At 40.7% G+C, this 25,000-nt stretch overlaps 3 protein-coding genes and 1 long non-coding RNA gene across 10 annotated transcripts in view; 1 reads left to right on the plus strand and 3 right to left on the minus strand.

Annotated features, from left to right (window-relative positions):
- The first annotated feature begins 401 nt into the window (after positions 1–401).
- nudt17 (nudix (nucleoside diphosphate linked moiety X)-type motif 17) lies at positions 402–8,030 on the plus strand. Of its 6 annotated transcripts, XM_051399372.1 has the most exons (12): positions 402–984; positions 1,887–1,974; positions 2,030–2,169; positions 3,825–4,008; positions 4,089–4,114; positions 4,466–4,558; positions 4,858–4,956; positions 5,037–5,622; positions 5,802–5,890; positions 5,926–6,121; positions 6,210–6,460; positions 6,566–8,030. In XM_051399372.1, the coding sequence occupies exons 1-8, from the start codon at positions 571–573 to the stop codon at positions 5,202–5,204; spliced, it is 1,212 nt and encodes a 403-aa protein (XP_051255332.1). In that variant the 5' UTR covers positions 402–570; the 3' UTR covers positions 5,205–5,622; positions 5,802–5,890; positions 5,926–6,121; positions 6,210–6,460; positions 6,566–8,030. The 6 variants fall into 6 exon arrangements, with proteins under 6 accessions (XP_051255332.1, XP_051255333.1, XP_051255334.1 ...); XM_051399373.1 differs by lacking the exons at positions 5,926–6,121; positions 6,210–6,460 and having other exon boundaries at positions 6,584–8,030; XM_051399374.1 differs by lacking the exons at positions 5,926–6,121; positions 6,210–6,460 and having other exon boundaries at positions 6,620–8,030.
- On the minus strand, positions 2,197–3,625 carry LOC127363002 (uncharacterized). 2 transcript variants are annotated; one of them, XR_007884636.1, is made up of 4 exons: positions 3,411–3,625; positions 3,350–3,370; positions 2,930–3,127; positions 2,197–2,381 (listed from the first exon to the last, which is right to left on the minus strand). It is a non-coding gene; the product is annotated as an uncharacterized LOC127363002 (long non-coding RNA). The 2 variants fall into 2 exon arrangements; XR_007884635.1 differs by lacking the exon at positions 2,197–2,381 and having other exon boundaries at positions 2,749–3,127.
- Positions 8,031–10,727: 2,697 nt separating the features above from the next.
- LOC127362071 (mucin-2-like) lies at positions 10,728–18,355 on the minus strand. The gene is made up of 4 exons (XM_051397345.1): positions 18,203–18,355; positions 15,533–16,635; positions 14,824–14,952; positions 10,728–12,804 (listed from the first exon to the last, which is right to left on the minus strand). Exons 1-4 carry the CDS (start codon positions 18,249–18,251, stop codon positions 12,748–12,750), a joined length of 1,338 nt encoding a protein of 445 aa, XP_051253305.1. The 5' UTR covers positions 18,252–18,355; the 3' UTR covers positions 10,728–12,747.
- Positions 18,356–20,161: 1,806 nt separating this feature from the next.
- Positions 20,162–25,000, minus strand: part of tg (thyroglobulin) — a 27,291-nt gene continuing 22,452 nt past the window's right edge. Inside the window, 8 exon segments of the mRNA XM_051399231.1 lie at positions 20,162–20,381; positions 20,791–20,972; positions 21,085–21,225; positions 21,522–21,626; positions 21,812–21,999; positions 22,293–22,430; positions 22,542–22,706; positions 23,927–24,129. Of these exon segments, the coding sequence (XP_051255191.1) occupies positions 20,281–20,381; positions 20,791–20,972; positions 21,085–21,225; positions 21,522–21,626; positions 21,812–21,999; positions 22,293–22,430; positions 22,542–22,706; positions 23,927–24,129 (1,223 nt within the window). The 3' untranslated portion in view covers positions 20,162–20,280.

Here is a 25,000-nt window from a genome sequence, read left to right on the forward strand (position 1 = left end):
AGACAGTGATGATGATGATGATGAAGACCACTGTGAGGAACATAAACAGTGATGATGATGATGATGATGAAGACCACTGTGAGGAACATAAACAGTGATGATGATGATGATGATGATGATGATAAAGACCACTGTGAGGAATATAGACAGTGATGATGATGATGATGAGACCACTGTGAGGAACATAAACAGTGATGATGATGATGATGATGAAGACCACTGTGAGGAACATAGACAGTGATGATGATGATGATGATGATGAAGACCACTGTGAGGAACATAGACAGTGATGATGATGATGATGATGATGATGATGATGAAGACCACTGTGAGGAATATAGACAGTGATGATGATGATGATGAAGACCACGTAGGAACATAAACAGTATGATGATGATGATGATGAAGACCACTGTGAGGAACATAAACAGTGATGATGATGATGATGATGAAGACCACTGTGAGGAACATAGACAGTGATGATGATGATGATGATGAAGACCACTGTGAGGAACATAGACAGTGATGATGATGATGATGATAAGACCACTGTGAGGAACATAGACAGTGATGATGATGATGAAGACCACTGTGAGGAACATAGACAGTGATGATGATGATGATGATGATGAAGACCACTGTGAGGAACCCGTTGTTACACCAGCTGTTGTTGATGAGCAGGGACAGTCCCCCTCCTGTCTTCAGGCCGGTCCCGGTGCTGTCCCTGTCGGCTCCAACCGTCTGGAAGCCGGGAATGGTGACGATGGAGTCCGGTATCTTCTCCTCCTCAGCTCCTCCTCAGCTCCTCCTCAGCTCCTCCAGTATGGAGGCTCTCTCTCCAGTCAGGATGCCAGAGGGCCTCAGGGCGATCATCTCATCATCATCGCGGGTGAAAACAATGCGACTCCCCGTCGCCATGGAGACCAGCGTAAAAATAAAAAGTGCTCAAAAACGCCAAAAAAGTATCTAGGCAACATGAACAAAGTAAGGGAGTAAGGAAAGAGTTCAAAGTAACAAAAACACACTGAAACTACAACAATGAAAGGAGCTGTATCTGTATAGATTATTGATCAGAATACACTGTATCTGTATAGATTATTGATCAGAATACACTGTATCTGTATAGATTATTGATCAGAATACACTGTATCTGTATAGATTATTGATCAAAATACACTGTATCTGTATAGATTATTGATCAGAATACACTGTATCTTTATTGATTATTGATCAGAATACACTGTATCTGTATAGATTATTGATCAGTATACACTGTATCTGTATAGATTATTGATCAGAATACACTGTATCTGTATAGATTATTGATCAGAATACACTGTATCTGTATAGATTATTGATCAGAATACACTGTATCTGTATAGATTATTGATCAGAATACACTGTATCTGTATAGATTATTGATCAGTATACACTGTATCTTTATGGATGATATTGATCAGTATACACTGTATCTTTATGGATGATATTGATCAGAATACACTGTATCTTTATGGATGATATTGATCAGTATTCACTGTATCTTTATGGATGATATTGATCCTGTATTGACAGTCAGACTGTGGACATATGACGGCCTTTAGCTCGTGTTTCTAGAGTTACGTGTTGTTACGAACACGTTAGGAATTGTTAAAATGTGATATTTCTTAAAGGGAGTTTGGTGCAGGGAGCTTTTAGTTGGATTCAAACTGCTGATATGGATCATTGTTAACGTTTAGTCTCCACTACAGAAACACAACCGTTTGTCAAACGTATGTTATTGATTGTATTATTGATGACTCCAGGTGAACCTGTCTGTCTACCTGTCTCCTGGTGAACCTGTCTGTCTACCTGTCTCCAGGTGAACCTGTCTGTCTACCTGTCTCCAGGTGAGGAGGCAGTATGGACAAGGTGAGGAGGATCCTGGTGTCTGTCTGCAGGGAGCGAGCTGCTCCTCAGCGAGCTCTGTTTGTCCAGGTGAGTGCAGAAGGAGGAGAGGAAATGTTTGCATTGTCCCTTTAACGTCTAACAGCCCCGCACTGTAACTGTTGGCAGAGCGTAACGGGGCAATTCAGTGACGGCGGGGCAGATGAGGTGGAGGTGAACTGCTCTCTGGAGAAGAACCAGTTCATTCTTTACAGAGGAGACAAAGAACGAGGGGTTCCTCTGAAGGTAATCTTTACCCCCTGTCTCTAATATTTACCCCCTGTCTCTAATATTTACCCCCTGTCTCTAATATTTACCCCCCTGTCTCTAATATTTACCCCTCTGTCTCTAATATTTACCCCCTGTCTCTAATATTAGCCCCTGTCTCTAATATTTACCCCTGTCTCTAATATTTACCCCTCTGTCTCTAATATTACCCTCTGTCTCTAATATTTACCCTCTGTCTCTAATATATACCCTCTGTCTCTAATATTACCCTCTGTCTCTAATATTTACCCTCTGTCTCTCATATTTACCCCCTGTCTCTAATATTTACCCTCTGTCTCTAATATTACCCTCTGTCTCTAATATTACCCCCTGTCTCTAATATTTACCCCGTCTCTAATATTTACCCCTCTGTCTCTAATATTTACCCCCTCTCTAATATTTACCCCCTGTCTCTAATATTTACCCTCTGTCTCTAATATTTACCCCCTGTCTCTGATATTTACCCTCTGTCTCTAATATTTACCCCCTGTCTCTAATATTTACCCTCTGTCTCTCATATTTACCCCCTGTCTCTAATATTACCCCCTGTCTCTAATATTACCCTCTGTCTCTAATATTACCCCCTGTCTCTAATATTTACCCTCTGTCTCTAATATTACCCTGTCTCTAATATTTACCCCTCTGTCTCTAATATTTACCCCTCTGTCTCTAATATTTACCCTCTGTCTCTAATATTTACCCCTCTGTCTCTAATATTACCCCCTGTCTCTAATATTACCCCCTGTCTCTAATATTTACCCTCTGTCTCTAATATTTACCCCTCTGTCTCTAATATTTACCCTCTGTCTCTAATATTTACCCCCCTGTCTCTAATATTACCCTGTCTCTAATATTTACCCTCTGTCTCTAATATTACCCTCTGTCTCTAATATTTACCCCTCTGTCTCTAATATTACCCTCTGTCTCTAATATTTACCTCTCTGTCTCTCATATTTACCTCTCTGTCTCTCATATTTACCCTCTGTCTCTCATATTTACCCTCTGTCTCTAATATTACCCCCTGTCTCTAATATTTACCCTCTGTCTCTAATATTTACCTCTCTGTCTCTAATATTTACCCTCTGTCTCTAATATTTACCCTCTGTCTCTCATATTTACCCTCTGTCTCTCATATTTACCCTCTGTCTCTAATATTTACCCCCTGTCTCTAATATTTACCCTCTGTCTCTAATATTTACCTCTCTGTCTCTCATATTTACCCTCTGTCTCTAATATTTACCCCCTGTCTCTAATATTTACCCTCTGTCTCTAATATTTACCTCTCTGTCTCTCATATTTACCCCTCTGTCTCTAATATTACCCCCTGTCTCTAATATTACCCCCTGTCTCTAATATTTACCCTCTGTCTCTAATATTTACCCCTCTGTCTCTAATATTTACCCCCTGTCTCTAATATTTACCCCCTGTCTCTAATATATACCCTCTGTCTCTAATATTTACCCTCTGTCTCTAATATTACCCTCTGTCTCTCATATTTACCCTCTGTCTCTAATATTTACCCTCTGTCTCTAATATTACCCTCTGTCTCTAATATTTACCCTCTGTCTCTCATATTTACCCTCTGTCTCTAATATTTACCCTCTGTCTCTAATATTTACCCCTCTGTCTCTTAGAGGCCCGCCTTTTGTCCCATCAAACACCTGTCAGTCACGGAGGCAGCTGCGATCCCATTGGACGTTCAGCAGCGTGGGATCGATGTGGGCGTGGCCATCATCCTGCAGACAGCCAATCAGAGAGTGTTGCTGACGCGTCGGGCGAAGGAGCTTCGGATATTTCCCAACGTCTGGGTTCCTCCAGGTCTGACACAGTTGCATTGTGGGAAATGTAGGATTTGTACTGAAGACCGGCCCTTTAACACGCTGCTCTGTTTCTTATAGGCGGACATGTTGAGCCAGATGAGACGGTAACAACAACAACAACAACAACAACAACAATCATAATAACAATAATAATGATGACTGTTTTCTGAGCTGTGTGTGTCTGTGTCTGTGTGTGTGTGTCTGTGTGTGTGTCTGTGTGTGTCTGTGTGTGTGTGTGTGTGTGTGTGTGTGTGTGTGTCTGTGTGTGTGTGTGTGTGTGTGTGTGTCTGTGTGTGTGTGTGTGTGTTGTGTGTGTGTCTGTGTGTGTGTGTGTGTGTGTGTGTGTGTGTGTGTGTGTGTGTGTCTGTGTGTGTGTGTGTGTCTGTGTGTGTGTGTGTGTGTGTGTGTGTGTCTGTGTGTGTGTGTGTGGTGTGTGTGTGTGTGTGTGTGTGTAGCTGCTGGGTGCAGGCCTCAGGGAGTTAATGGAGGAAACTGGACTGAAACTGGAACCAGAGGAAGTTTCTCCAAAGATACTGGGACTCTGGGAGGTGAGACAGGCTCACAGACAGACAGACAGACCTGTTAGTGATATTTAACTTCCCAGGATGGTGAAGTCATGACCCGCCTACTCTGCCTCTGATTGGCTAACCGTGACATTCTAACCCTGAAGACAACCAGTACCAGCCAATCAGAGGCTGAGGAGGGCGGGTCGAGACTGAAGTAGCAGTGTATTAAAGGTGTACTGACTGTAATCCACCCTCCGTCTGTCCCTCTGTCCGTCTGTCCCTCTGTCCCTCTGTCCCTCTGTCCGTCTGTCCCTCTGTCCGTCTGTCCCTCTGTCCGTCAGTCCGTGTACCCCCCCATGCTGTCCAGAGGACTTCCTCAGAGACATCACATAGTCGTCTACATGCTGCTGCACTCCTCCCGCTCTCACCTGCAGCTACAGGTACGCAAGTCCTCACACAGAATATGTGGAGCTGCTCCAGTCTTCAGCAGTCTCCCTCTCCTGCCTCCCCCCCCCCGCAGTCCTCTCTGAGCCCGTCCCCCGCTGAGGTCAGTGCCTGTCTGTGGGCCGACAGACGGCTGGTCGGAGCCATCGTGTCCGCCGTAGACGGAGAGGACACCGCAGTTGGACTGGACGACCTGCCGAGCAGCATCAGGTACGACCGGCTTCAGTTTCCTGCCTGGTGCTAGTTCAGGGTCTGGTGCTAGTTCAGGGTCTGGTGCTAGTTCAGGGTCTGGTGCTAGTTCAGGGTCTGGTGCTAGTTCAGGATCTGGTGCTAGTTCAGGGTCTGGTGCTAGTTCAGGGTCTGGTGCTAGTTCAGGGTCTGGTGCTAGTTCAGGGTCTGGTGCTAGTTCCGGTCTGGTGCTAGTTCAGGGTCTGGTGCTAGTTCAGGGTCTGGTGCTAGTTCAGGGTCTGGTGCTAGTTCAGGGTCTGGTGCTAGTTCAGGGTCTGGTGCTAGTTCAGGGTCTGGTGCTAGTTCAGGGTCTGGTGCTAGTTCAGGATCTGGTGCTAGTTCAGGGTCTGGTGCTAGTTCAGGATCTGGTGCTAGTTCAGGGTCTGGTGCTAGTTCAGGGTCTGGTGCTAGTTCAGGGTCTGGTGCTAGTTCCGGTCTGGTGCTAGTTCAGGGTCTGGTGCTAGTTCAGGGTCTGGTGCGAGTTCAGGGTCTGGTGCGAGTTCAGGGTCTGGTGCTAGTTCAGGATCTGGTGCTAGTTCAGGGTCTGGTGCTAGTTCAGGGTCTGGTGCTAGTTCAGGGTCTGGTGCTAGTTCAGGATCTGGTGCTCGTTCAGGATCTGGTGCTAGTTCAGGGTCTGGTGCTAGTTCAGGGTCTGGTGCTAGTTCCGGTCTGGTGCTAGTTCAGGGTCTGGTGCTAGTTCCGGTCTGGTGCTAGTTCAGGATCTGGTGCTAGTTCAGGATCTGGTGCTAGTTCAGGGTCTGGTGCTAGTTCAGGGTCTGGTGCGAGTTCAGGGTCTGGTGTGAGTTCAGGGTCTGGTGCTAGTTCAGGGTCTGGTGTGAGTTCAGGGTCTGGTGTGAGTTCAGGATCTGGTGCTAGTTCCGGTCTGGTGCTAGTTCAGGGTCTGGTGCTAGTTCCGGTCTGGTGCTAGTTCCGGTCTGGTGCTAGTTCAGGGTCTGGTTCTAGTTCCGGTCTGGTGCTAGTTCAGGATCTGGTGCTAGTTCAGGGTCTAGTGCTAGTTCAGGATCTGGTGCTAGTTCAGGATCTGGTGCTAGTTCAGGGTCTGGTGCTAGTTCCGGTCTGGTGCTAGTTCAGGGTCTGGTGCTAGTTCAGGGTCTGGTGCTAGTTCAGGGTCTGGTGCTAGTTCAGGGTCTGGTGTGAGTTCAGGGTCTGGTGTGAGTTCAGGGTCTGGTGTGAGTTCAGGATCTGGTGCTAGTTCAGGGTCTAGTGCTAGTTCAGGATCTGGTGCTAGTTCAGGGTCTGGTGCTAGTTCCGGTCTGGTTCTAGTTCCGGTCTGGTTCTAGTTCCGGTCTGGTGCTAGTAAAGGGTCTGGTGCTAGTTCAGGGTCTGGTGTGAGTTCAGGGTCTGGTGCTAGTTCAGGGTCTGGTGCTAGTTCAGGGTCTGGTGTGAGTTCAGGGTCTGGTGCGAGTTCAGGGTCTGGTGTGAGTTCAGGGTCTGGTGTGAGTTCCGGTCTGGTGCTCGCGGCGGTTCAAAGTCGGGTCAACTGGTGAGCCCCTGTAGGGCCGCGTCATTAAGGCGCTGTATATGTCTTCAACTCGCTGACATTACAAAAGCAAATATAGCTTCTGATTTCTAACTAAGTGAAACATTGATGTCACTGCGAACTGCCCCGAGGCGCTGCAGCCCCTCCAGAAAGAGGCTCTTGGTTCTAGACCAGCAAAGTGAGAGAGCCGAGAGCCACCAGCTCCCAGTCGGGTAAATGAGCCAGCGCTTTAAACGAAAACTGCAGCCTGATAGAGAAAATACATTTCTTAAGAATAAAGAATTATTTTTAAAACCACCTTAAACACGCTGAATAAAGCAGTTCCACCTTAAACACACTGAATAAAGCAGTTCCACCTTAAACACGCTGAATAAAGCAGTTCCACCTTAAACACGCTGAATAAAGCAGTTCCACCTTAAACACGTTGAATAAAGCAGTTCCACCTTAAACACGCTGAATAAAGCAGTTCCACCTTAAACACGCTGAATAAAGCAGTTCCACCTTAAACACGCTGAATAAAGCAGTTCCACCTTAAACACGTTGAATAAAGCAGTTCCACCTTAAACACACTGAATAAAGCAGTTCCACCTTAAACACGCTGAATAAAGCAGTTCCACCTTAAACACGCTGAATAAAGCAGTTCCACCTTAAACACATTGAATAAAGCAGTTCCACCTTAAACACGCTGAATAAAGCAGTTCCACCTTAAACACATTGAATAAAGCAGTTCCACCTTAAACACACTGAATAAAGCAGTTCCACCTTAAACACGCTGAATAAAGCAGTTCCACCTTAAACACGCTGAATAAAGCAGTTCCACCTTAAACACGCACAAAGGCACAAAGGGGATATGACGCCATTGATTATTGATTATTGATTATTGATTACCGGTGAAACGCAGCGTTAGTTTATTGATGACAGAGGTCTTTGTGTTAAAGCTGCTTTGTTGAATTAAAGTTGACCTTTTTATTGACATGAAACAAAATCCAAAGCATTTATAAAATTATAATCTATAAAGTTCTAACTGCCTCCTGACCGCTGTGACCTTTGACCTCCTGCTGTGTTTGCAGTGTGTCGCAGGTCTCCACAGGAGGAGCTCTGAGCGACCGCACTCTGCCTCTGACGGTGTTCGTCAGCCGGGCTCCGCCCACAGGCCCGGATGTGGAGCGGGTCAGCACCGGCACCAAGTTCGCCCTGGAGCTGTGGCTGAAGAGCCTGGAGACCCCTGACCCCTGACCCCTGACACTCTGCAGGCTTCAGGAAGGACAGCTCTGGATCAGAGACATTTCTTATTTTAATTATTTCTTTTTCAATAAATCTGAAACAGAAAGTTTGACACCAGCTGACCAGAACTGTTCATTTACTCTCCTATTACACATACTGATCCTAGTATTATTGTTCTATTATTATTTATCAATGTCATTTTATAAAATGTATTTAAATATATTATCTAATCAGTATATTTATAATATTTATAATCTTTTTTTAAATACAGATTTTAGCATTTTAAATATTTTAAAATGTAGTTATTTTTATCTAATTATATTTCAATATATTTTATAAAGATGTATATAAATATATTGATTAAATCATATATTTATAAGATATATTGATTATTTAAAGACTTCAATCAGTATTTATAAAAAACAGTATTAAATATATTTCAATATATAAAAAAACAAATTCCAGTATTTATTAAAAAAATTATAAAAGTATATTGTTTCTATTCAAATTTTTAGAATAAACATTGATTTCAGCATTTATTAAAAGAAATGTAAAAGTCAAAATATATTGTTATATTATTCTATTTAAATATATAATATATTTTTATACATTTTACTTTTTTACTAATACTAATTACTTTTTCATTTATTAAAAAACAAACATATTATTGTTCTATTATTGCTGTTTTGAAATATATTTTTAGAAATATTTATAGTATTTTACACTCTGAAAATCCTAATAAAAAGAGTGTTAAAAAAAAGAAATATTTATAAAATAACTTGTAGTGAGTATATATCAATATATTTAATGACTTTTATTTCCGAAGCAGCATTTATGACTAGAAAATACAGTTACAGAAATATTATAATTTAAATGTCAGTTTGCACATGATCTGTAAAAATCCTTATTATAATAATAATAACTTTATTATTATGGTCCAGACTTATTATGCCAAATCCCTTTTAACTCAAATAAAAATGTGTAAAAGATTCTGTATCTTCAGGTATTATTTGTATTATTAATCACTGTTGGCTCAGTGGGCTGTAACACCGGAGCCTTCAGGCCAGCAGGTGGCAGCACAGAGTAGACATCAGATCCTCTCCAGGCTCTGGCTTTAAATCAGATCATGGAGATAATAACACACATGTTATTATTAACTCCTAAGTCTATGTGCACATATTTTAAATCTATAAATACACCTCATATAAATATAGAGATGTTCACTCTTTAGAACAAATAACAACTACTGAAGACAAAAGCAGCCGACACTTGTTAGTTTCTTTAAACAAGATTATTTTTCTAAATCAAGGAAAACTTTGATAGATAAAGTTTCTGTTGATGTTGGGAAACATACAGACACATTACAGATTCATTAATAATGATGTTTTCCCACCTTCAACCAACAGAATAACAACCAGCAGTGACGTCAGTTCGGATCACAAATGAAGCTGCTGACTCATGTCCGGTAAATGGACCTGTACTTGTATAGCACCTTTCTAGTCTTCCGACCACTCAAAGCGCTTTTACACTACGTGCCACATTCACCCTTTCACACACATTCACTCAGTGATGGCAAAGTCCACTGAACAGAAACTAACATTCATACACATTCACACACTGATGCACGGCATTGGGAGCAATTTGGAGTTCAGTATCTTGCTCAAGGATACTTCGACATGTGGCACCAGGACCCCGGGGATCGAACCCACAACCTTCCGATTAAGGAATGACCCGCTCTGCCTCTGAGCCACAGCCGCCCACCGGTCCGTGCATCCCTCTAACATGGTGGACTCCGGTCAGTCCAGTCTGAACTGAGCTGAACTCACAGACTCAAGTGTCTTTAAATGTACAATCTGTAACATTTCCTCATGAAACTCTAGAGCTGGCTTCTATAGGGAGCTGATTCAATCAATAATCAATAAACAGTGTATAAACTCTAGAGCTGGGTTCTATATGGAGCTGATTCAATCAATAATCAATAAACAGTGTATAAACTCTAGAGCTGGCTTCTATAGGGAGCTGATTCAATCAATAATCAATAAACAGTGTATAAACTCTAGAGCTGGGTTCTATAGGGAGCTGATTCAATCAATAATCAATAAACAGTGTATAAACTCTAGAGCTGGGTTCTATATGGAGCTGATTCAATCAATAATCAATAAACAGTGTATAAACTCTAGAGCTGGGTTCTATATGGAGCTGATTCAATCAATAATCAATAAACAGTGTATAAACTCTAGAGCTGGGTTCTATAGGGAGCTGATTCAATCAATAATCAATAATCAGAAGCTGTCATACATTGACTGTTGATCCAGTCTGAAGCCACATTGTTACCATCCACTGTTTAGATCTTGGTGCTTTTTAACTCTAGATTTGAACCGGATGAAGGATTTTAGTCATCGGACGTCTGGATCTTAAGTTATCAGAGAAACAAGCTGAGCTAACGTTAGCAGCTAACGTTAGCAGCTACTGTTAGCAGCCCCTCTGGTTTCACAGACTCCCGCTCAGAGCGGAGGCGGGGGGAGGTGGGCCGCCCTCCTCTGATTAGAGGACCTAAAGTCGTCCCAACTGTCCGCTCTGTGTCAGCCGTGGACTCACAGGGTTCAGGCTGATTTCAATCAGTAGAGAGCGAGTTGAGGCTTTTTCAACACATTCTAACTTATTAACGTAATATTGTGAATATTAACAGCAGCATCTTATGATTCAGTTTACAGCTCACAGTTTATGGAAGAGGACCTCTTTAATGACTCATCATGCACATAAGACTCAATAGTTAGAAGTTTTAGTGGAAGAGAAAACGAAACAGTCAAAAAGTGATGTGAGGATATTTTATTCACCAACAATAACTGAACATAAAATAACGTTTGCGAGGAGGATGTGGGACGTTTGTGTTTCTGTGTGACTCACTGAGCCCAGCCCAGTCTCTTTATGTTGATATCAGCGCCATAAATCTCATATCCCACATTCAGAAATTACTCCACCGCCCCGCCTCGCACCACGCCTCGTCTTCGCTTTCCCTCTTTGTGAGGCTCTTTGTGGCCGAGCTGAAAAATAACCTGGACTTGAAAAAGGAGGATTCAATGAGGATCCACTTTCAGCCTGGAATTTTCCTGCTTCACAACAATACAGAGCAAACTGGGACAGTGGCGCCGCTGCCAGACTGAAATAATGTGATTGTATATGAAATATGATTATTAACACAGCAACAGTGGCAATAAAATCACTGTTTAACATAAAAAACATATAATTATAGTCATCAAATTTCAAGTTAGGGTTGTTTTTTTAATGGAAATATAACAATTAGTCAAAAAAATCTTTTTTTACACATTAATAATATCACAACAAATATAAACAGAAAATATAATTTTTGCAATGTAATAAGTGTTAATATTTATGGAAGCCATTTTCTGCCAATGTGAGGAAAAAAAGATTCTGTAAATCAAATTATTAAGATACAAAATCAATATTTTGAGAAAGTTTCTCATTACAGTAATTTACAGAATCATTTTTTCTGTCACATTGGTGGGAAATGACTTCAATACTAATGTCTTATAATAACATATAAAAAGTGTTTGAGATGTACAAAACATGATGTTTCATGAATGTCATCAATTATTAAAAACCTGTGTCAATTATAATCTCACACTTCAAAATATAAAACACAGAACTGCAGTTTTATATCAAACGTAGTGTCAAGTCAGAGTGAACGTTTATATCTAATAATTCTAAAATAAAATATCAGGTAATGTTTAACAGCTGTGACAATAATATGTCAAATATTCATGTTGATAAAAGGAAGGACTCTTATAGACACATTTATAGGATCAATACATATCAATATGGAACGTTTTTAAGATAATACATAATAACTGGTATAATTAATGTAACTGTAAATGAACAGAACAGTAACAGTGACAATATCACAACAACTTTAAAAGAAACAAAATATTAAAATAAAGCTAAACTGATATAATGTCTATATAAAGCATCTTTTGGTATTCGACATTTGTAAAGACACGAGCAGTCATTCACTTTCCTTCGATATGCTATGTGCTAGGCTAATCTATGTTGAAAAGATAAACAAAGAAATCCCATCAATCATTAGCTAGTTACATCTGATACCTAATGCTAGCTGGTACATTAATGATTGATGTAGCTTAGTTAGCTAATGTTTCTCTAACATTAACTAATTTAAGATGATATATGTGTCTCTTTTATCTTTTAACCATCTTCAAAATGTGGTTGTCTTTGCAACATAGCATAGCATAGCATATCTTAGTACAGGAAAGGAGGAAGCTGACCGGTTATTGGAGGATAGAGCAACAAGGGGGCGGGGCTTAGGAAGAGAGTATATATATATATATATATATATATAGTAACATTGGTGAAATAACAGAGCTGGGAGTTTAAAAGAAAACATATATTTAAAAAATAGTAATACTTTTATATGAAACAGTGTGATATTAATTAAAGGCTCATTTTGGTATAATTCTAAAGTCTAAAATGGTGAAAGTAACAATGTCTTCTAAAAATAATAATAGCAATCAATGTATTGTAATATGAAGTTTACCAGTTACAATGGACAAAATATCATATAATGATTTATAAAATAGTATCTTTCATTGTATGAGTTATATAATTTGCATTATATAAAAATAAAACTTGTATTATTTGTCATTGTTGTCGTTCTTGCCTTATAGACAATAAATAAAAACTATATTAAAAATGATTTTCAGTCAGATCAGGATTATAATTTAAAAAACAACAAAACACAAATAAACAAAAGAAGTGATGTTGTCCTTTATTGGTTGGGTTGATGAGTCATGAGGCGTCGTTATTGGTTGACCTTGTACATCCCTGTCCGGCTCTTCATCGGCTTATCCAGCTCTTCCTGAAAGAAAGGAATTATGGGAAGAGCCATTACGTGCTTTGAAGAAACTGTTTTCTTGTTTGCCTTCGGAATTTGTTTGTTTATATTTCTCTCATTTGGTGAAGCTAGGCTAGCAGTTTACCCTTGCTTCCAGTCTTTGTGCTAAGCTAGACACAGGCCCTATATTTCATAAGGAGAGGAAACTGGACATAACGTTTCTAGGATGTTGTAACAAAATTACAACCCGCAGAGCTCACATTATGGTATGACCCGCAGAGCTCACATTATGGTATGACCCGCAGAGCTCACATTATGGTACGACCCGCAGAGCTCACATTATGGTACGACCCAGAGAGTTAACATTATGGTACGACCCGCAGAGCTCACATTATGGTACGACCCGCAGAGCTCACATTATGGTATGACCCGCAGAGCTCACATTATGGTACGACCCGCAGAGCTCACATTATGGTACGACCCAGAGAGTTAACATTATGGTACGACCCGCAGAGCTCACATTATGGTACGACCCGCAGAGCTCACATTATGGTACGACCCGCAGAGCTCACATTATGGTACGACCCAGAGAGCTAACATTGAGCTTCAGGTTAATTCCTGACATAGTAAATATATGTGTATTCAGTCTCTTACGTAGCTGTAATGTTTCTTAGGTTACGAAAATGTTAAATGTAATGTATGTAATATAATGCTACCTTCTGGTCTCTTACACGTGTTCCTTTATTACTAATAGTAACTCAGATACAGTAAAGTAAGTAAAGTTATTTACTATTAATTAAGAGATCACTAACAGCAAAGTGTCATCAGCGTAAAAACCCAACAGAAGGAACTAAAAGAACAAAGATAGAAAATGATAAAGATTGTATTAATATTATAATATGAATGCTGCTGTTTGTAATGTTAGTAATGATTTACCAGTGTATCAATGATTTTGTACAGTGTGCTCTAGTAACAAAAGCTAACGTACTATTTTTTCCACTAAAGTCAATAAACTCTGACAGCTCTTGTTTCCCTGTTGCCATGGAGACAATCACACCATAGGTAGGTGTTACCTTTTTGTCTCCATGTTCCTGAGTAAATGTTGACTGTGACTCATTAAAATACAAACAATAACTATTACAGCAACATCCAGGACACACCCAGAGTTTGTACTCAACGACGCCGATCGTGGTCCTGGTCTTCTGCAGACTGCGGAGGTCTAATGTGGACCTGCAGTTTGTTCTACTGGAGTAGACGAGAACAATGTGGCTGAATTAATGGATGAACTGTGTTCTGCTGCAGGAAGTGACTCTTTCCCAGGAGTCTCATTACAGCAACAAAGACACAACCTGTGTGTGGAGGGGGACTGACTCCTTACCAGGACATCAGCATCCTTGTGAGGACATCAGCATTATTGTGAGGACATCAGCATCCTTGTGAGGACATCAGCATCCTTGTGAGGACATTAGTATCCTTGTGAGGACATCAGCATCCTTGTGAGGACATTAGTATCCTTGTGAGGACATTAGTATCTTTGTGAGGACATTTTAAGGCCAGGACACACCAACCCGACGGCCGACCATCGACAGAAAAGCAGTCGGACTGATCAATCGTCTCCCGTCTCCCCGAGTAGGTCAAAAAAGTGCCTCCGAACACACCAAACCGACGCAAATTGGAACGTACGTTCTGCGCGTGTGCGAGGCGTAATACGTCCCCTTAACAGCAGGCGGCGCTAATCTGTGTTGTCACCCAAAAATTAAAATTAAAACCAGAAATGACGGATCACTGTAGGCCTAGTAGACACAGAGCACGCTGTCGTCAGTCACTGCTTTCATCAGAGAGTGTTGATAGTAGTGAAGAAGGATTGTTATTACTCGCTGAACGGAAACTACGATGGCTAATAATAACAAGATAGTGGCGTTGGATGTATATGTCCTAATGAGAATTAACTCAAATATTATATTGGACTCCTGTGGTGGCGTTATAATTGTGAGGGCATTAGCATTGTGACGTGTCCCCATAGATGTGTGTTTAGAGACTTACGTATGGTTTCCCGTTGGGCCCCTCGAAGCGGCTGTGTGTGGTGTACAGAGGGATGTCGTCTCTGTTGGTCAGATGGTCGTATGGACTGAAGCCTTTGTAGCGCCCCCTATAGCAGCACAACCACACCAGCTGGGGAAAAAAACAACTGTTAGCCGTATTACAAAACGGTTGCATATTCAAAGGATACAAGTAGCATGGGGAATGTAGCCCCTTTTTTACATCTAACACAATACAGAGAAAGTACAGAGGTGGTTTCTTTTTGCCAGGTTTGTGTGTGAGCAACAAGTCTATCTGGAAACTCCATAAATCTCCTTGGTGCTGCTGTCGTTTTTCAGAATTTCTCCACAAAATAGGATCCAGTTTCACCAAATCTCTGATAAAGTTGTGTTTGTATAGTAATCAGTGAGCTCCGCTAGCTAGCCATTCTGTTAGCTAGCTAGCTAATGAATGAATCTTCGCTCTGTGTGGCTAAAAGTTGAAGATTGATTGACGGGTGAATGTCTGATATTATTGGTTGAAATCAGTTCATGCTGACGTAAACATGCGTCACATTTTGTTTTATATAAAAATACACAGAAATAGATCTTTTGTAAATATTTTGTCATACGTAGTTCATTAAATACAATATACAATATGATGGACTGTGATCTTAAAGGGTTGAACAACGTTGCTATCAGGTGAACATCTCACTCTCAGTTGTAAGACTCACCAGTCCGATCAGCAGCAGGATCAGGACTAGCAGAACCAGAGCTGCCAGGACCAGCAGGGCTATTCCCCATCCAGGAACGCCGCCGCCGCCGCCGCCAACCAGGGCCGGGGCCAAGCTCATCGTCGTGCTCTCTGACGTGATTGGTTTATCTGGGGAAACTGACACAGACGAGCTGCTGGCTGTTGCAATCCTTGTCGTCATGGTTTTCCTGGACACAGTCGTCGTTGCGTTGGACATAGGGTTGACCTGAGTGTGGTTGCCAGGGGAAACCACTGCAGTGTGTGTGGTGTCTGTCGTCACGGGTACAGAAGCGTTTGCAGTGAGGTGTTCGGTGCTGTCTGTGGTTGTTGCATGTGGGGCTGCTGTGGTGTTACTGGTGGGACTGGGAGTTGTGGCATTGACGTGGGGTTCAGTTGAACTGTTTTCTCTAGTGGTGAAGCTGATGGTGGGACTGGTTTCATTGGTTGTGTTGGATCCAGGTGTTGTCACGTGGTCACTGGTGTGACCGGTTTCAGTGGTTGTGTTGGGTCCAGGTGTTGTCACGTGGTCACTGGTGTGACCGGTTTCAGTGGTTGTGTTGGGTCCAGGTGTTGTCACGTGGTCACTGGTGTGACCGGTTTCAGTGGTTGTGTTGGGTCCAGGTGTTGTCACGTGGTCATTGGTGTGACCGGTTTCAGTGGTTGTGTTGGGTCCAGGTGTTGTCACGTGGTCACTGGTGTGACCGGTTTCAGTGGTTGTGTTGGGTCCAGGTGTTGTCACGTGGTCATTGGTGTGACTGGTTTCAGTGGTTGTGTTGGGTCCAGGTGTTGTCACGTGGTCACTGGTGTGACCGGTTTCAGTGGTTGTGTTGGGTCCAGGTGTTGTCACGTGGTCACTGGTGTGACCGGTTTCAGTGGTTGTGTTGGGTCCAGGTGTTGTCACGTGGTCATTGGTGTGACCGGTTTCAGTGGTTGTGTTGGGTCCAGGTGTTGTCACGTGGTCACTGGTGTGACCGGTTTCAGTGGTTGTGTTGGGTCCAGGTGTTGTCACGTGGTCATTGGTGTGACCGGTTTCAGTGGTTGTGTTGGGTCCAGGTGTTGTCACGTGAGTCGTATTGGAAGACACTAAAGAATGAGCAGGGGAAAAAAAGAGTTGGTGATTTGGTGTTTTCAGTATTTTAATACTCCCTTTGGGTTTGATGCTAACCAGCAAATGTTCGAATGCTAAGATGCTGAACTTTGCAACATCAGAGATAAGGACGTCCTCAGGAAGTGTGATTCGCACTGAAGGATATAATATGTGTTCACTCACGTCTCTTACAGACCAGATCCTGTAGTGAATCTGGATTAAGTCACAAAAATATACTGTGACACTGTTAAAAGTCCATTTAAAGGAGAACACATTACATATGTCATAAAATAACTGCTGAAACATTATAAAAGACTGTGAACTATGCAGAACCCCCATCGATGCTTCTTATATGGTTCTTACAGCCGTTATTAGCAACAATAAATGATTCTGCGGTCGTGTAGATTTTAAATCAGAAATTAGGGAAAATCTACTCAATATAACTGTGTCCTTGGTTTTGTGGCAATTAGTTAGGTAAAAATCAATTAAAATGTTTGCATTGTGTTTCTTTAATTACAAATAGAGAGGATATTGAGTTAATTTAACATAATGTAATTAATTATCTAACTACACAAAAGATAAGGAAAGCAGCTTGGTCACTTTATTCAATTCAATTCAATTCAATTCAATTTAAATTTTCAAATTTAATTTATTGATGGCCCAACTTTGTTTGGCTAGTTATGCTAGTCTGTAATATATAAATATAGTCTCTAAAAGTAGAACAGGAGCCAGAGCCTTCAGTTACCAAGCTCCTCTCCTGTGGAACCAGCTTCCAGTTGTGGTTCGGGAGGCAGACACCCTCACCACATTCAAGAGTAGGCTTAAGACATTCCTCTTTGATAAAGCTTATAGTTAGGGCTGGATCAGGTGAGTCCTGAACCATCCCTTAGTTATGCTGCTATAGGCCTAGACTATCGGGGGATTTCCCATGGTGCACTGAGCTCCTCTCTTCCTCTCTCTTTCTGCACTCATTCATGTCCCATTAATGCATGTTACTAACTTCACTTCTTCCCCGGAGTTCTTGTGCTTTCTCGTCTCGCAGGTTCTTATCGATCCTGGTGGAGCCTCCTGCCATGGTCCTGCTTGACTGCCATTGCTAATATCACTGATATTATTGTTACTATTATTATTAATATTATTATTACTACAGTTACTATTATTACTATTGTCACTGCTCATTGTCCCCCATCGTTGTCGTCGTCATCATCTTCTTATATATAAATAAAATTGATTATACACTAATGAACACATAACTTTGAATATTACATTACAGTAATTAAGTAAAACTCAAAACAGATTTGTGCATATTTTCACGTAAGTTTAGCTGAAACAGTTAATCAATTGATTATTGAGTTGATTGACAGGGTTTCACCTTCTCAATCAGAAAAATGTTCAGCTCTCCTTTGTCTGTCCGTCTGTAAACTGAGGTCAAATGTTCTTTCTCTAATCTCTAAGATCAGGTTTATTTAAAGATAAATTTTCAGTCAACTTTGAGTATAATAAGTAGAGAAAGCAGCAGGCAGGGCGAGGCAAGGTGAGGCGAGGGGGGAGTATGTTCCTTACCTGAGGCGGTGACAGTGAGAGCGATCCAGAGTGCGAGCAGCGTCTCCATCTTTTGCAGGAAATCCGACAGTTTGTGACAAAGATCTCAGTGTGAGCAGCTGTTGGAGTCCGTTTTCATCCAGAGAAAGACTCCTTTATACACCTGCCTCACCTGCACACAGGTGGGGGAGGGAGGGAGGGAGGGGCTGGCACACTCCCATCATGCCCTGGGAGCAGGGCTCCACTCTGTGGTCAGTTTGTGTGGTTGAAATTGTTTCTGACATTATTTACATTTTCATACACAGAATGTAAATGAGAGCCGGTGATCTTCTGGTTAGTTTTTAGTTTTAATTTTACATAAAATCTTGTTAAAGATATTTACACTGTAAAACCAATGCAATTATCTATAAATACAGGTGAACTCTGCTATAATACAAATAATCAGCCTTATATTTACAGCAGAGTGCAGTTATTATTGGATTGTTATTATTTTAATGTTAAAAGTTATAGAACTGTAATAAAAGTTATAATTATCTGTGAAATTACAGCAATTATTGCTGTTTTCACTGATAAAAACTGTATTTGGACAGTTGGCAACATTTATTCAACGTTGCTGTTGTGAAAACTTCCATAATTATACAAGATATCTGTCAATTAACAAACAAATCCATTTAAAGTTACCCAACAAATACTTTTTTTAATGTCACTCATTTTCTATAGTTGATGTATAGTTTTAGAAATACTAAATACTTAACTTGAATTTAACAGTTTAATCTAATAAACTGTAAATATCTGGAAAAAAATGATTATTTACAGTCACAGATTTGTCATGTTATTTTACATTAGACCTGTAAATTCATAGGATGTGTTTGTAATTGTATATTATTTTATATATATATTATTATAATATTTTCATGTATTTAAAAAAATACTGAAAATAACTTTAAAAACAGGGTAAATTTACCAATTGTTTTTACAGCATTCCTCACTGTTTCTGGATCAAGTTTTTGTACTGATCTTGTAGGTTTTTTTCTGTTTTTTGAGATCAGATCATTCTGATCCAGATTGCATGAAGTCAGTCTGTATATGAACTCATTGATCTTTGACTTCAACAAGTCTTGTTGGAAAAATATTTTTTTTATTATTGTGGTTGTGGAAATATGTAAAAAAAACCCTTCATTTAGTTTCATATTTTTCCTGCAGACATTTTATGGGTTAAATTATGTGAGTGTTGAATGTTTAAGTGCAGTGTATCGCGTTGTGGACAGGTAGACGCACCGGGAAAGTGTGTGCTGTTAGACCACATGTTGTACTTTGTATAACCAATAACAAATGAATTGAGAAATAAATAAATATTTAACTTCTGGACTTTGCAATGCTCTCGAGTTATTGGAATTATTTGGATCACATGAGTCAGAAACAATCCTCTGCAGCCGCACTGATATCTAATACTGTAAGTGAGAAAGTACTTCACTACAAGTTATTCTACAAGTCCTGCTTTCAAAACCTCACCTTAGTAAAAGTATGTATTATCAGTTAAATGTACTTAAAGGTCTAATGTTTTATATTAATGTGATTATACACAAATTAAAACAGACCATGAATATGATATTCTATTTTTGACAATAGATCCTCCTTGATGTTTGACACTAGAACATTAAATAAAACTAAACTTAAAGCAGGTGTGAAAAAAAAAAAAACTAACTGAAACAATATTGTGTACTTACAACAAGAACTACAATAAAATACAAATATACAGGAGAGGTTACATATTATAGCTTAAAGATAGAAGTCATTATTTGATTATATAATCGTAATAACATATGTTGCTGCATTTACATGAAATTATTCACTGTATCACTGAGAGTAAGAAGAGCTTGTTTAAGGATGCAGGTTGTGACTGACTGTAAGGATATCACATGACCGAATGATGAATGAGTTTTTATCTGCTGGTAGCTGAACAGAGACAGATGGCAGAGCGAGTTTAAAATGCTTTTTAATGGTGATTAAGACAATGACTCTTTTATTCTTTGGAATTAAACTGAATCTGGACTAAACAAACTGTGATGTCATGAGGAAGGGGTGATGATGTCATTAGTTCAGCTGTAGGCATCTTTCTCAGTCTGGGATTGGCTGGAGGGTGCAGCCACTGGGAGCTCAGGGGTCAACGCAGGCCGAACAGGCTCCACCCCCGATTCACCTGGAGAAAGAAAAAACGGAATAAACTCTCTTTTTTTTTTTAAACTACAACAATAAATGCACAGAACGGCCTCTGGTGGCGCTGTTATACACAGTGTAGTGACATTCACAGATAGAAGCTTTACAGGGAAGAAGAACAAACTGAGACGTTATATTTAATGTGAGGCTGCTGCCTATGTTAATCACACATATATAATGTGAAGAAGCAGCATTGATGATAAATGTCCGTCAAGCTTTTAGCTGATTCTGTCTGATTTTAATTTAGTTGGTGGGTTCAGATTCAGTCCTGTCAGACTGTGTTGAGGGCTGAATGCGTCATGTTACTATGACAACTGTGAGTTGTCATGTGGTTAGAGTGCAGACGAGTAAACAGACTACAGGTGGACTGGACTCTACTGGGTTCCTCTCACCACTCAGACTGGTCAGTCTGGTTCCCAGTTGGCTCCAGAAGGAGCAGGAGCTCTGACTCAGACCCTGATGATGTTGGAGGGTGGGGCTTAGCTGCAGGTAGGTGGGCGGAGCTTCAGAGGACAGGACCTGTTGCCAGCGGGGCAGAATTGACGCTGCCCACACACGTGATGGGTTCGGGTTCCTGAGGAAAAAACAAGACAAATGAACTTCCTCACGTAACGCTATTCTGACAGAGCAGGTAATAAATGTAGGCGTTCGTTAATTAGCGTTTATCTAACAAGCGTTTGTCTGACCCAGTGCGGACGAAGTTTGACACGTAGGTCATCATGGCCAGAGAGAGGCGTTGATCAGAGGAAGTGAAACGCTGAGAGCTAATTGGATGATGAGGAGTCCCAAACACAAACTGAACGTCAAGAGGAACGTTGGCCTCAGCCCTGCGTACAGGAAGCAATAATCAATATCTGTGATTAGTTTTGACAGTTCAGATGTAAAGAACAGAGTCAACACATTCAGAGATTAGACTACAACAAAAGTACACAGCAGAAATATCAGATTATAATTAATGATGCTTTAAAGTAGCTGGTAAAGCTGGAGCTCATTGTAATAAGTTCATATACTGCTGGGTAGTTCAGGATATAATAATGTTATCATCTGCAAAGAAACTGTATTACATTAACTTACATTAAATGCAGCAGAAACACTAAAGGAACCAGTATAAGTGAACCAGTACCTATTATGAGCGCTGGTGGCAGGTTGGTGGTATAAGAAGACGTTAGCTTTGCTGTTAGCCCAGTGGCTAGCCATCTGCAGGCTGGGACAGATGATGAACAGATCTCTGCAGCACACAGACAGTTTAACAGTGAGAGCTGACACACACTCTTTGCTCTAAGCTCTTTTGTTCAGACGTTTGTACAAAAACTTGAGTATCTTGTGTAAGAGAGAGTCAAACAATAAGCAGCAAGAATGCACAACAGGATTTGGTGCTAACAAAGCCGGCTGAACTGATCGCGGTGAGCAGACCTTGTGGCGTTGTTGAGTGCTCTGGAGAACAGGTTGTATCCTGCAGCTGAGGGACTGTGATCCAGAGAGTAGAACCAGGCCGCCGCTTCCTTCAGCAGGTCACTTCCTGTCACTCCGCCCAACGAGCGACTCAGAGCCTCGTAAAACGCCGTCTTACCATCAGCTCGACCCTGCAGAGCCTCAAAGTCCTGAGACAAAAAACAACATGACTTCATAACCTTCTTCTTTTGTCTTTTGTGTGATTATTTTCATTATTACTCATTTGCTGAGCTACGTTTTACAGATCTTTTAAAAATAGCAACCAGTTTTTTCTCCACTGGACTGAAAACACTTTATAGACCAAGTTTAAGCAGAAAATGTCCCCATAAAGCAATGTTTCTACATCAAGTTGACTCTATTTTCACACTTTGTGTAATAAAAACTAAAATGAGATGATCTGAGCTCATTGGAAGCTTTGGAAGACTGCTGTGTGACCTCTGACCTTTATCCTGCGAGCTCGGCCGATCAGACCATCATGTTCAGACGTTCCCAGCAGCAGGTCCACTCTGTGGAAGGACGACTGAGAGACGGACTGACGGACTGGAGACCAGGACTGAAATGGACCACTGACCGCCAACAGCTGCCACACACACACACACACACACACACACACACACACAGGTCAGACACACAGAAACTGGACTTTATTCTTTCGGACCGTCACACTAAACTGCTGCTTTGGAAACTCTACCTTGGTCTGAGCGGCGTTGAGCAAGCGAACAGGCGTTGCTCTGAGGCAGGCGGCCATCTTGTCATGGTCGGAGGTCACACAGCCGAGCTCTTTGGCCAGATCCAGTGCCTGACGTCCGGAGGTGGAGGGAGTCTGAAGCAGTGATGGAGAGAACACGGACCCTCCCTGCAGAACAATGAGAACATACGTCATCAGAACCAACTGACCAGCGTCCACAGGAGGTCACCTGAAGACGCTTTATGTTGACTGTAGAGCTTAGAACTGTTAGAGCTCTCGTTGTGCTGTTGGTCTGCTGGGAAATTAATCCACAGTTACAAAGATTTTACACGTTTGATCTTATTTTTATGCTCCTTACAGCTGCTGATTGTTACTGCAGTTAACTGTTTCCAGCTATTACTGCTGCTAAATACTTTTAACTTTTATTGCTGCAAACTGCTGCTAACTAGCATTACTGTGGTTAAATGCTTTTATTACTGCTAACTGTTACTGCTTCTGTTGCTAACATGTTACTGCTACAGTAAAATAACTGACTTGTAAAAATACAGTAATTTTCTATTAGTCATTTTTAGCTTTAAGCCATTTGTTTGTCATTTTAATGTTTGATTAAAGATATTTAAACTGTAAAACCAATGCAATGAGCTATAAATACAGGTGAACACTGCTACAATACAAATAATCGGGCTTACATTTACAGCAGTGCTGTTATTTGATTTTTATTATTTTTTTATAGAACTGTAATAAAAGTCATTATCTGTTAAATTAAAGTAATTATTGCTGTTTACACTGATAACAACTGTATTTAGACAGTTTACCAATGCTTATACACTGATAAACAACATTTATTCAACTTATACAACATATCTGTCAGTTAACTAACTAATACATTAAAATTACACAACTAATACTTTTTTTACTGTTAATGTCACTAATTTTACATAATTTTAATAACAGTATTAAACTTGAATTTAACAGTTTAATATATTTAATCAACAGTAAATATAAATTATATATTTGCAAATGTATTTTCAGTTTTTATGTGAAAAAATTATTTTACATGTAAATTCAAAGGATATTTACTTTATTAATATTTCCATATTTTTAAAAAATACAGAAAAATCTGCTAAATGAACACAGAAAACCCCATAAACCTAGATTACTTTTTTTTTTTTACAGTGAATGCTTTTACAACCGTATTATTACTGCCGCTAACTTCTTTAACTGCCTGTACTGTTATTAGCTCTATTTGTACCACTACTTTAATCAGTGCTGCTACGTTCATCATACTGCCAGTGGTGTCAGGATCAATCAGTTTGATCAGTTTCTGTGATTATTAGATCCTCAGCTGGAACAGAGTTATGAGGAAGAGGAGGAGGAGGAGTTCTCACCATCAGCATCATACGCTGAAACAGAGGAGCAGATGAGGAGGAGGAGGAGAGGAGATGAATGCTGGTGATGTCAGCACCACGTCGCTCCGCCCCCACAGTGACTCTCCTGTTGTCTCCGCCCACCAGAGAAATGTGGGCGTTAACCCAACGAAGCACCGCCTCCTGGTCTGACAGGCCGTAGTTACCATGGAGACCAGAGGAACCTGCAGACAGTTTAAAGTCACCAGTGAAATGTACACACTCCTACATTACTAACAGGGGACTATCAGCCTAAACTATCCAACGGGGGACTACTATTATAACTTAATGCAGCCTGTGTGCCTTTCACTGTATAAACTCTCAGTTCCCGAACCCTTTAATACAGTATGCTTTCTATATTCACCAATAAATGTACAACTTCATGTGCCACAGATTGTAAATATTATGGAAAAACAAATGACAGTTCAATGCAGGTAAGGAGTAAAAACAACATTGCTGGTGCCATATTAATAAAAAAAACAAAAACATCAATACAGATTATATTATATTTAGTCTAGATTATTACTTTCTCTTAAGAATTTTGCTTAGTTCTTTTTTATTCATCCGTGCTGGAGTGTGAATGTCGTTCTATGTGGGAACTTGTGTAATTATGTACCAGCCAACAGGGGACTCCTGTCATTCTATACAGTATAAGTGGGGACTTCTTTATTTACTGAGAATTAACAGACAATTATTGAGAAGAACAGCAAACTGAGCTTGTTTATTGAAGAACTGATTAACATCCAGTGCTTGTGAAAAGAGGTCAGTGAGTATTTTGGGACTGAGCCACTTTAAAGGGCTAGTCAAAGTCTGATGTCAAGTTTATTACTTAAAACTGAAAATACAGGATCTACTGTTGACCACTTTATTACTCACTTTTTCCTGGTCGTTTCTTATTTTTCTTAAAATAGTTATTACTCCCTTTTGGCAAAAATTGTAAAAGGTTCACCAGAGCGCATTACACATGATTTGAGGTTGATCTAAAAAGCCTGACCGAGAGGGGACACAAAAAAATACCCCCGTTGGTCTGTCAGTCCCCTGTTGGTTGGTGTGTAA

The sequence above is a fragment of the Dicentrarchus labrax genome, unplaced genomic scaffold (genome assembly GCF_905237075.1).
Source record: "Dicentrarchus labrax unplaced genomic scaffold, dlabrax2021, whole genome shotgun sequence".
NCBI classification, from domain to species: domain Eukaryota; kingdom Metazoa; phylum Chordata; class Actinopteri; family Moronidae; genus Dicentrarchus; species Dicentrarchus labrax.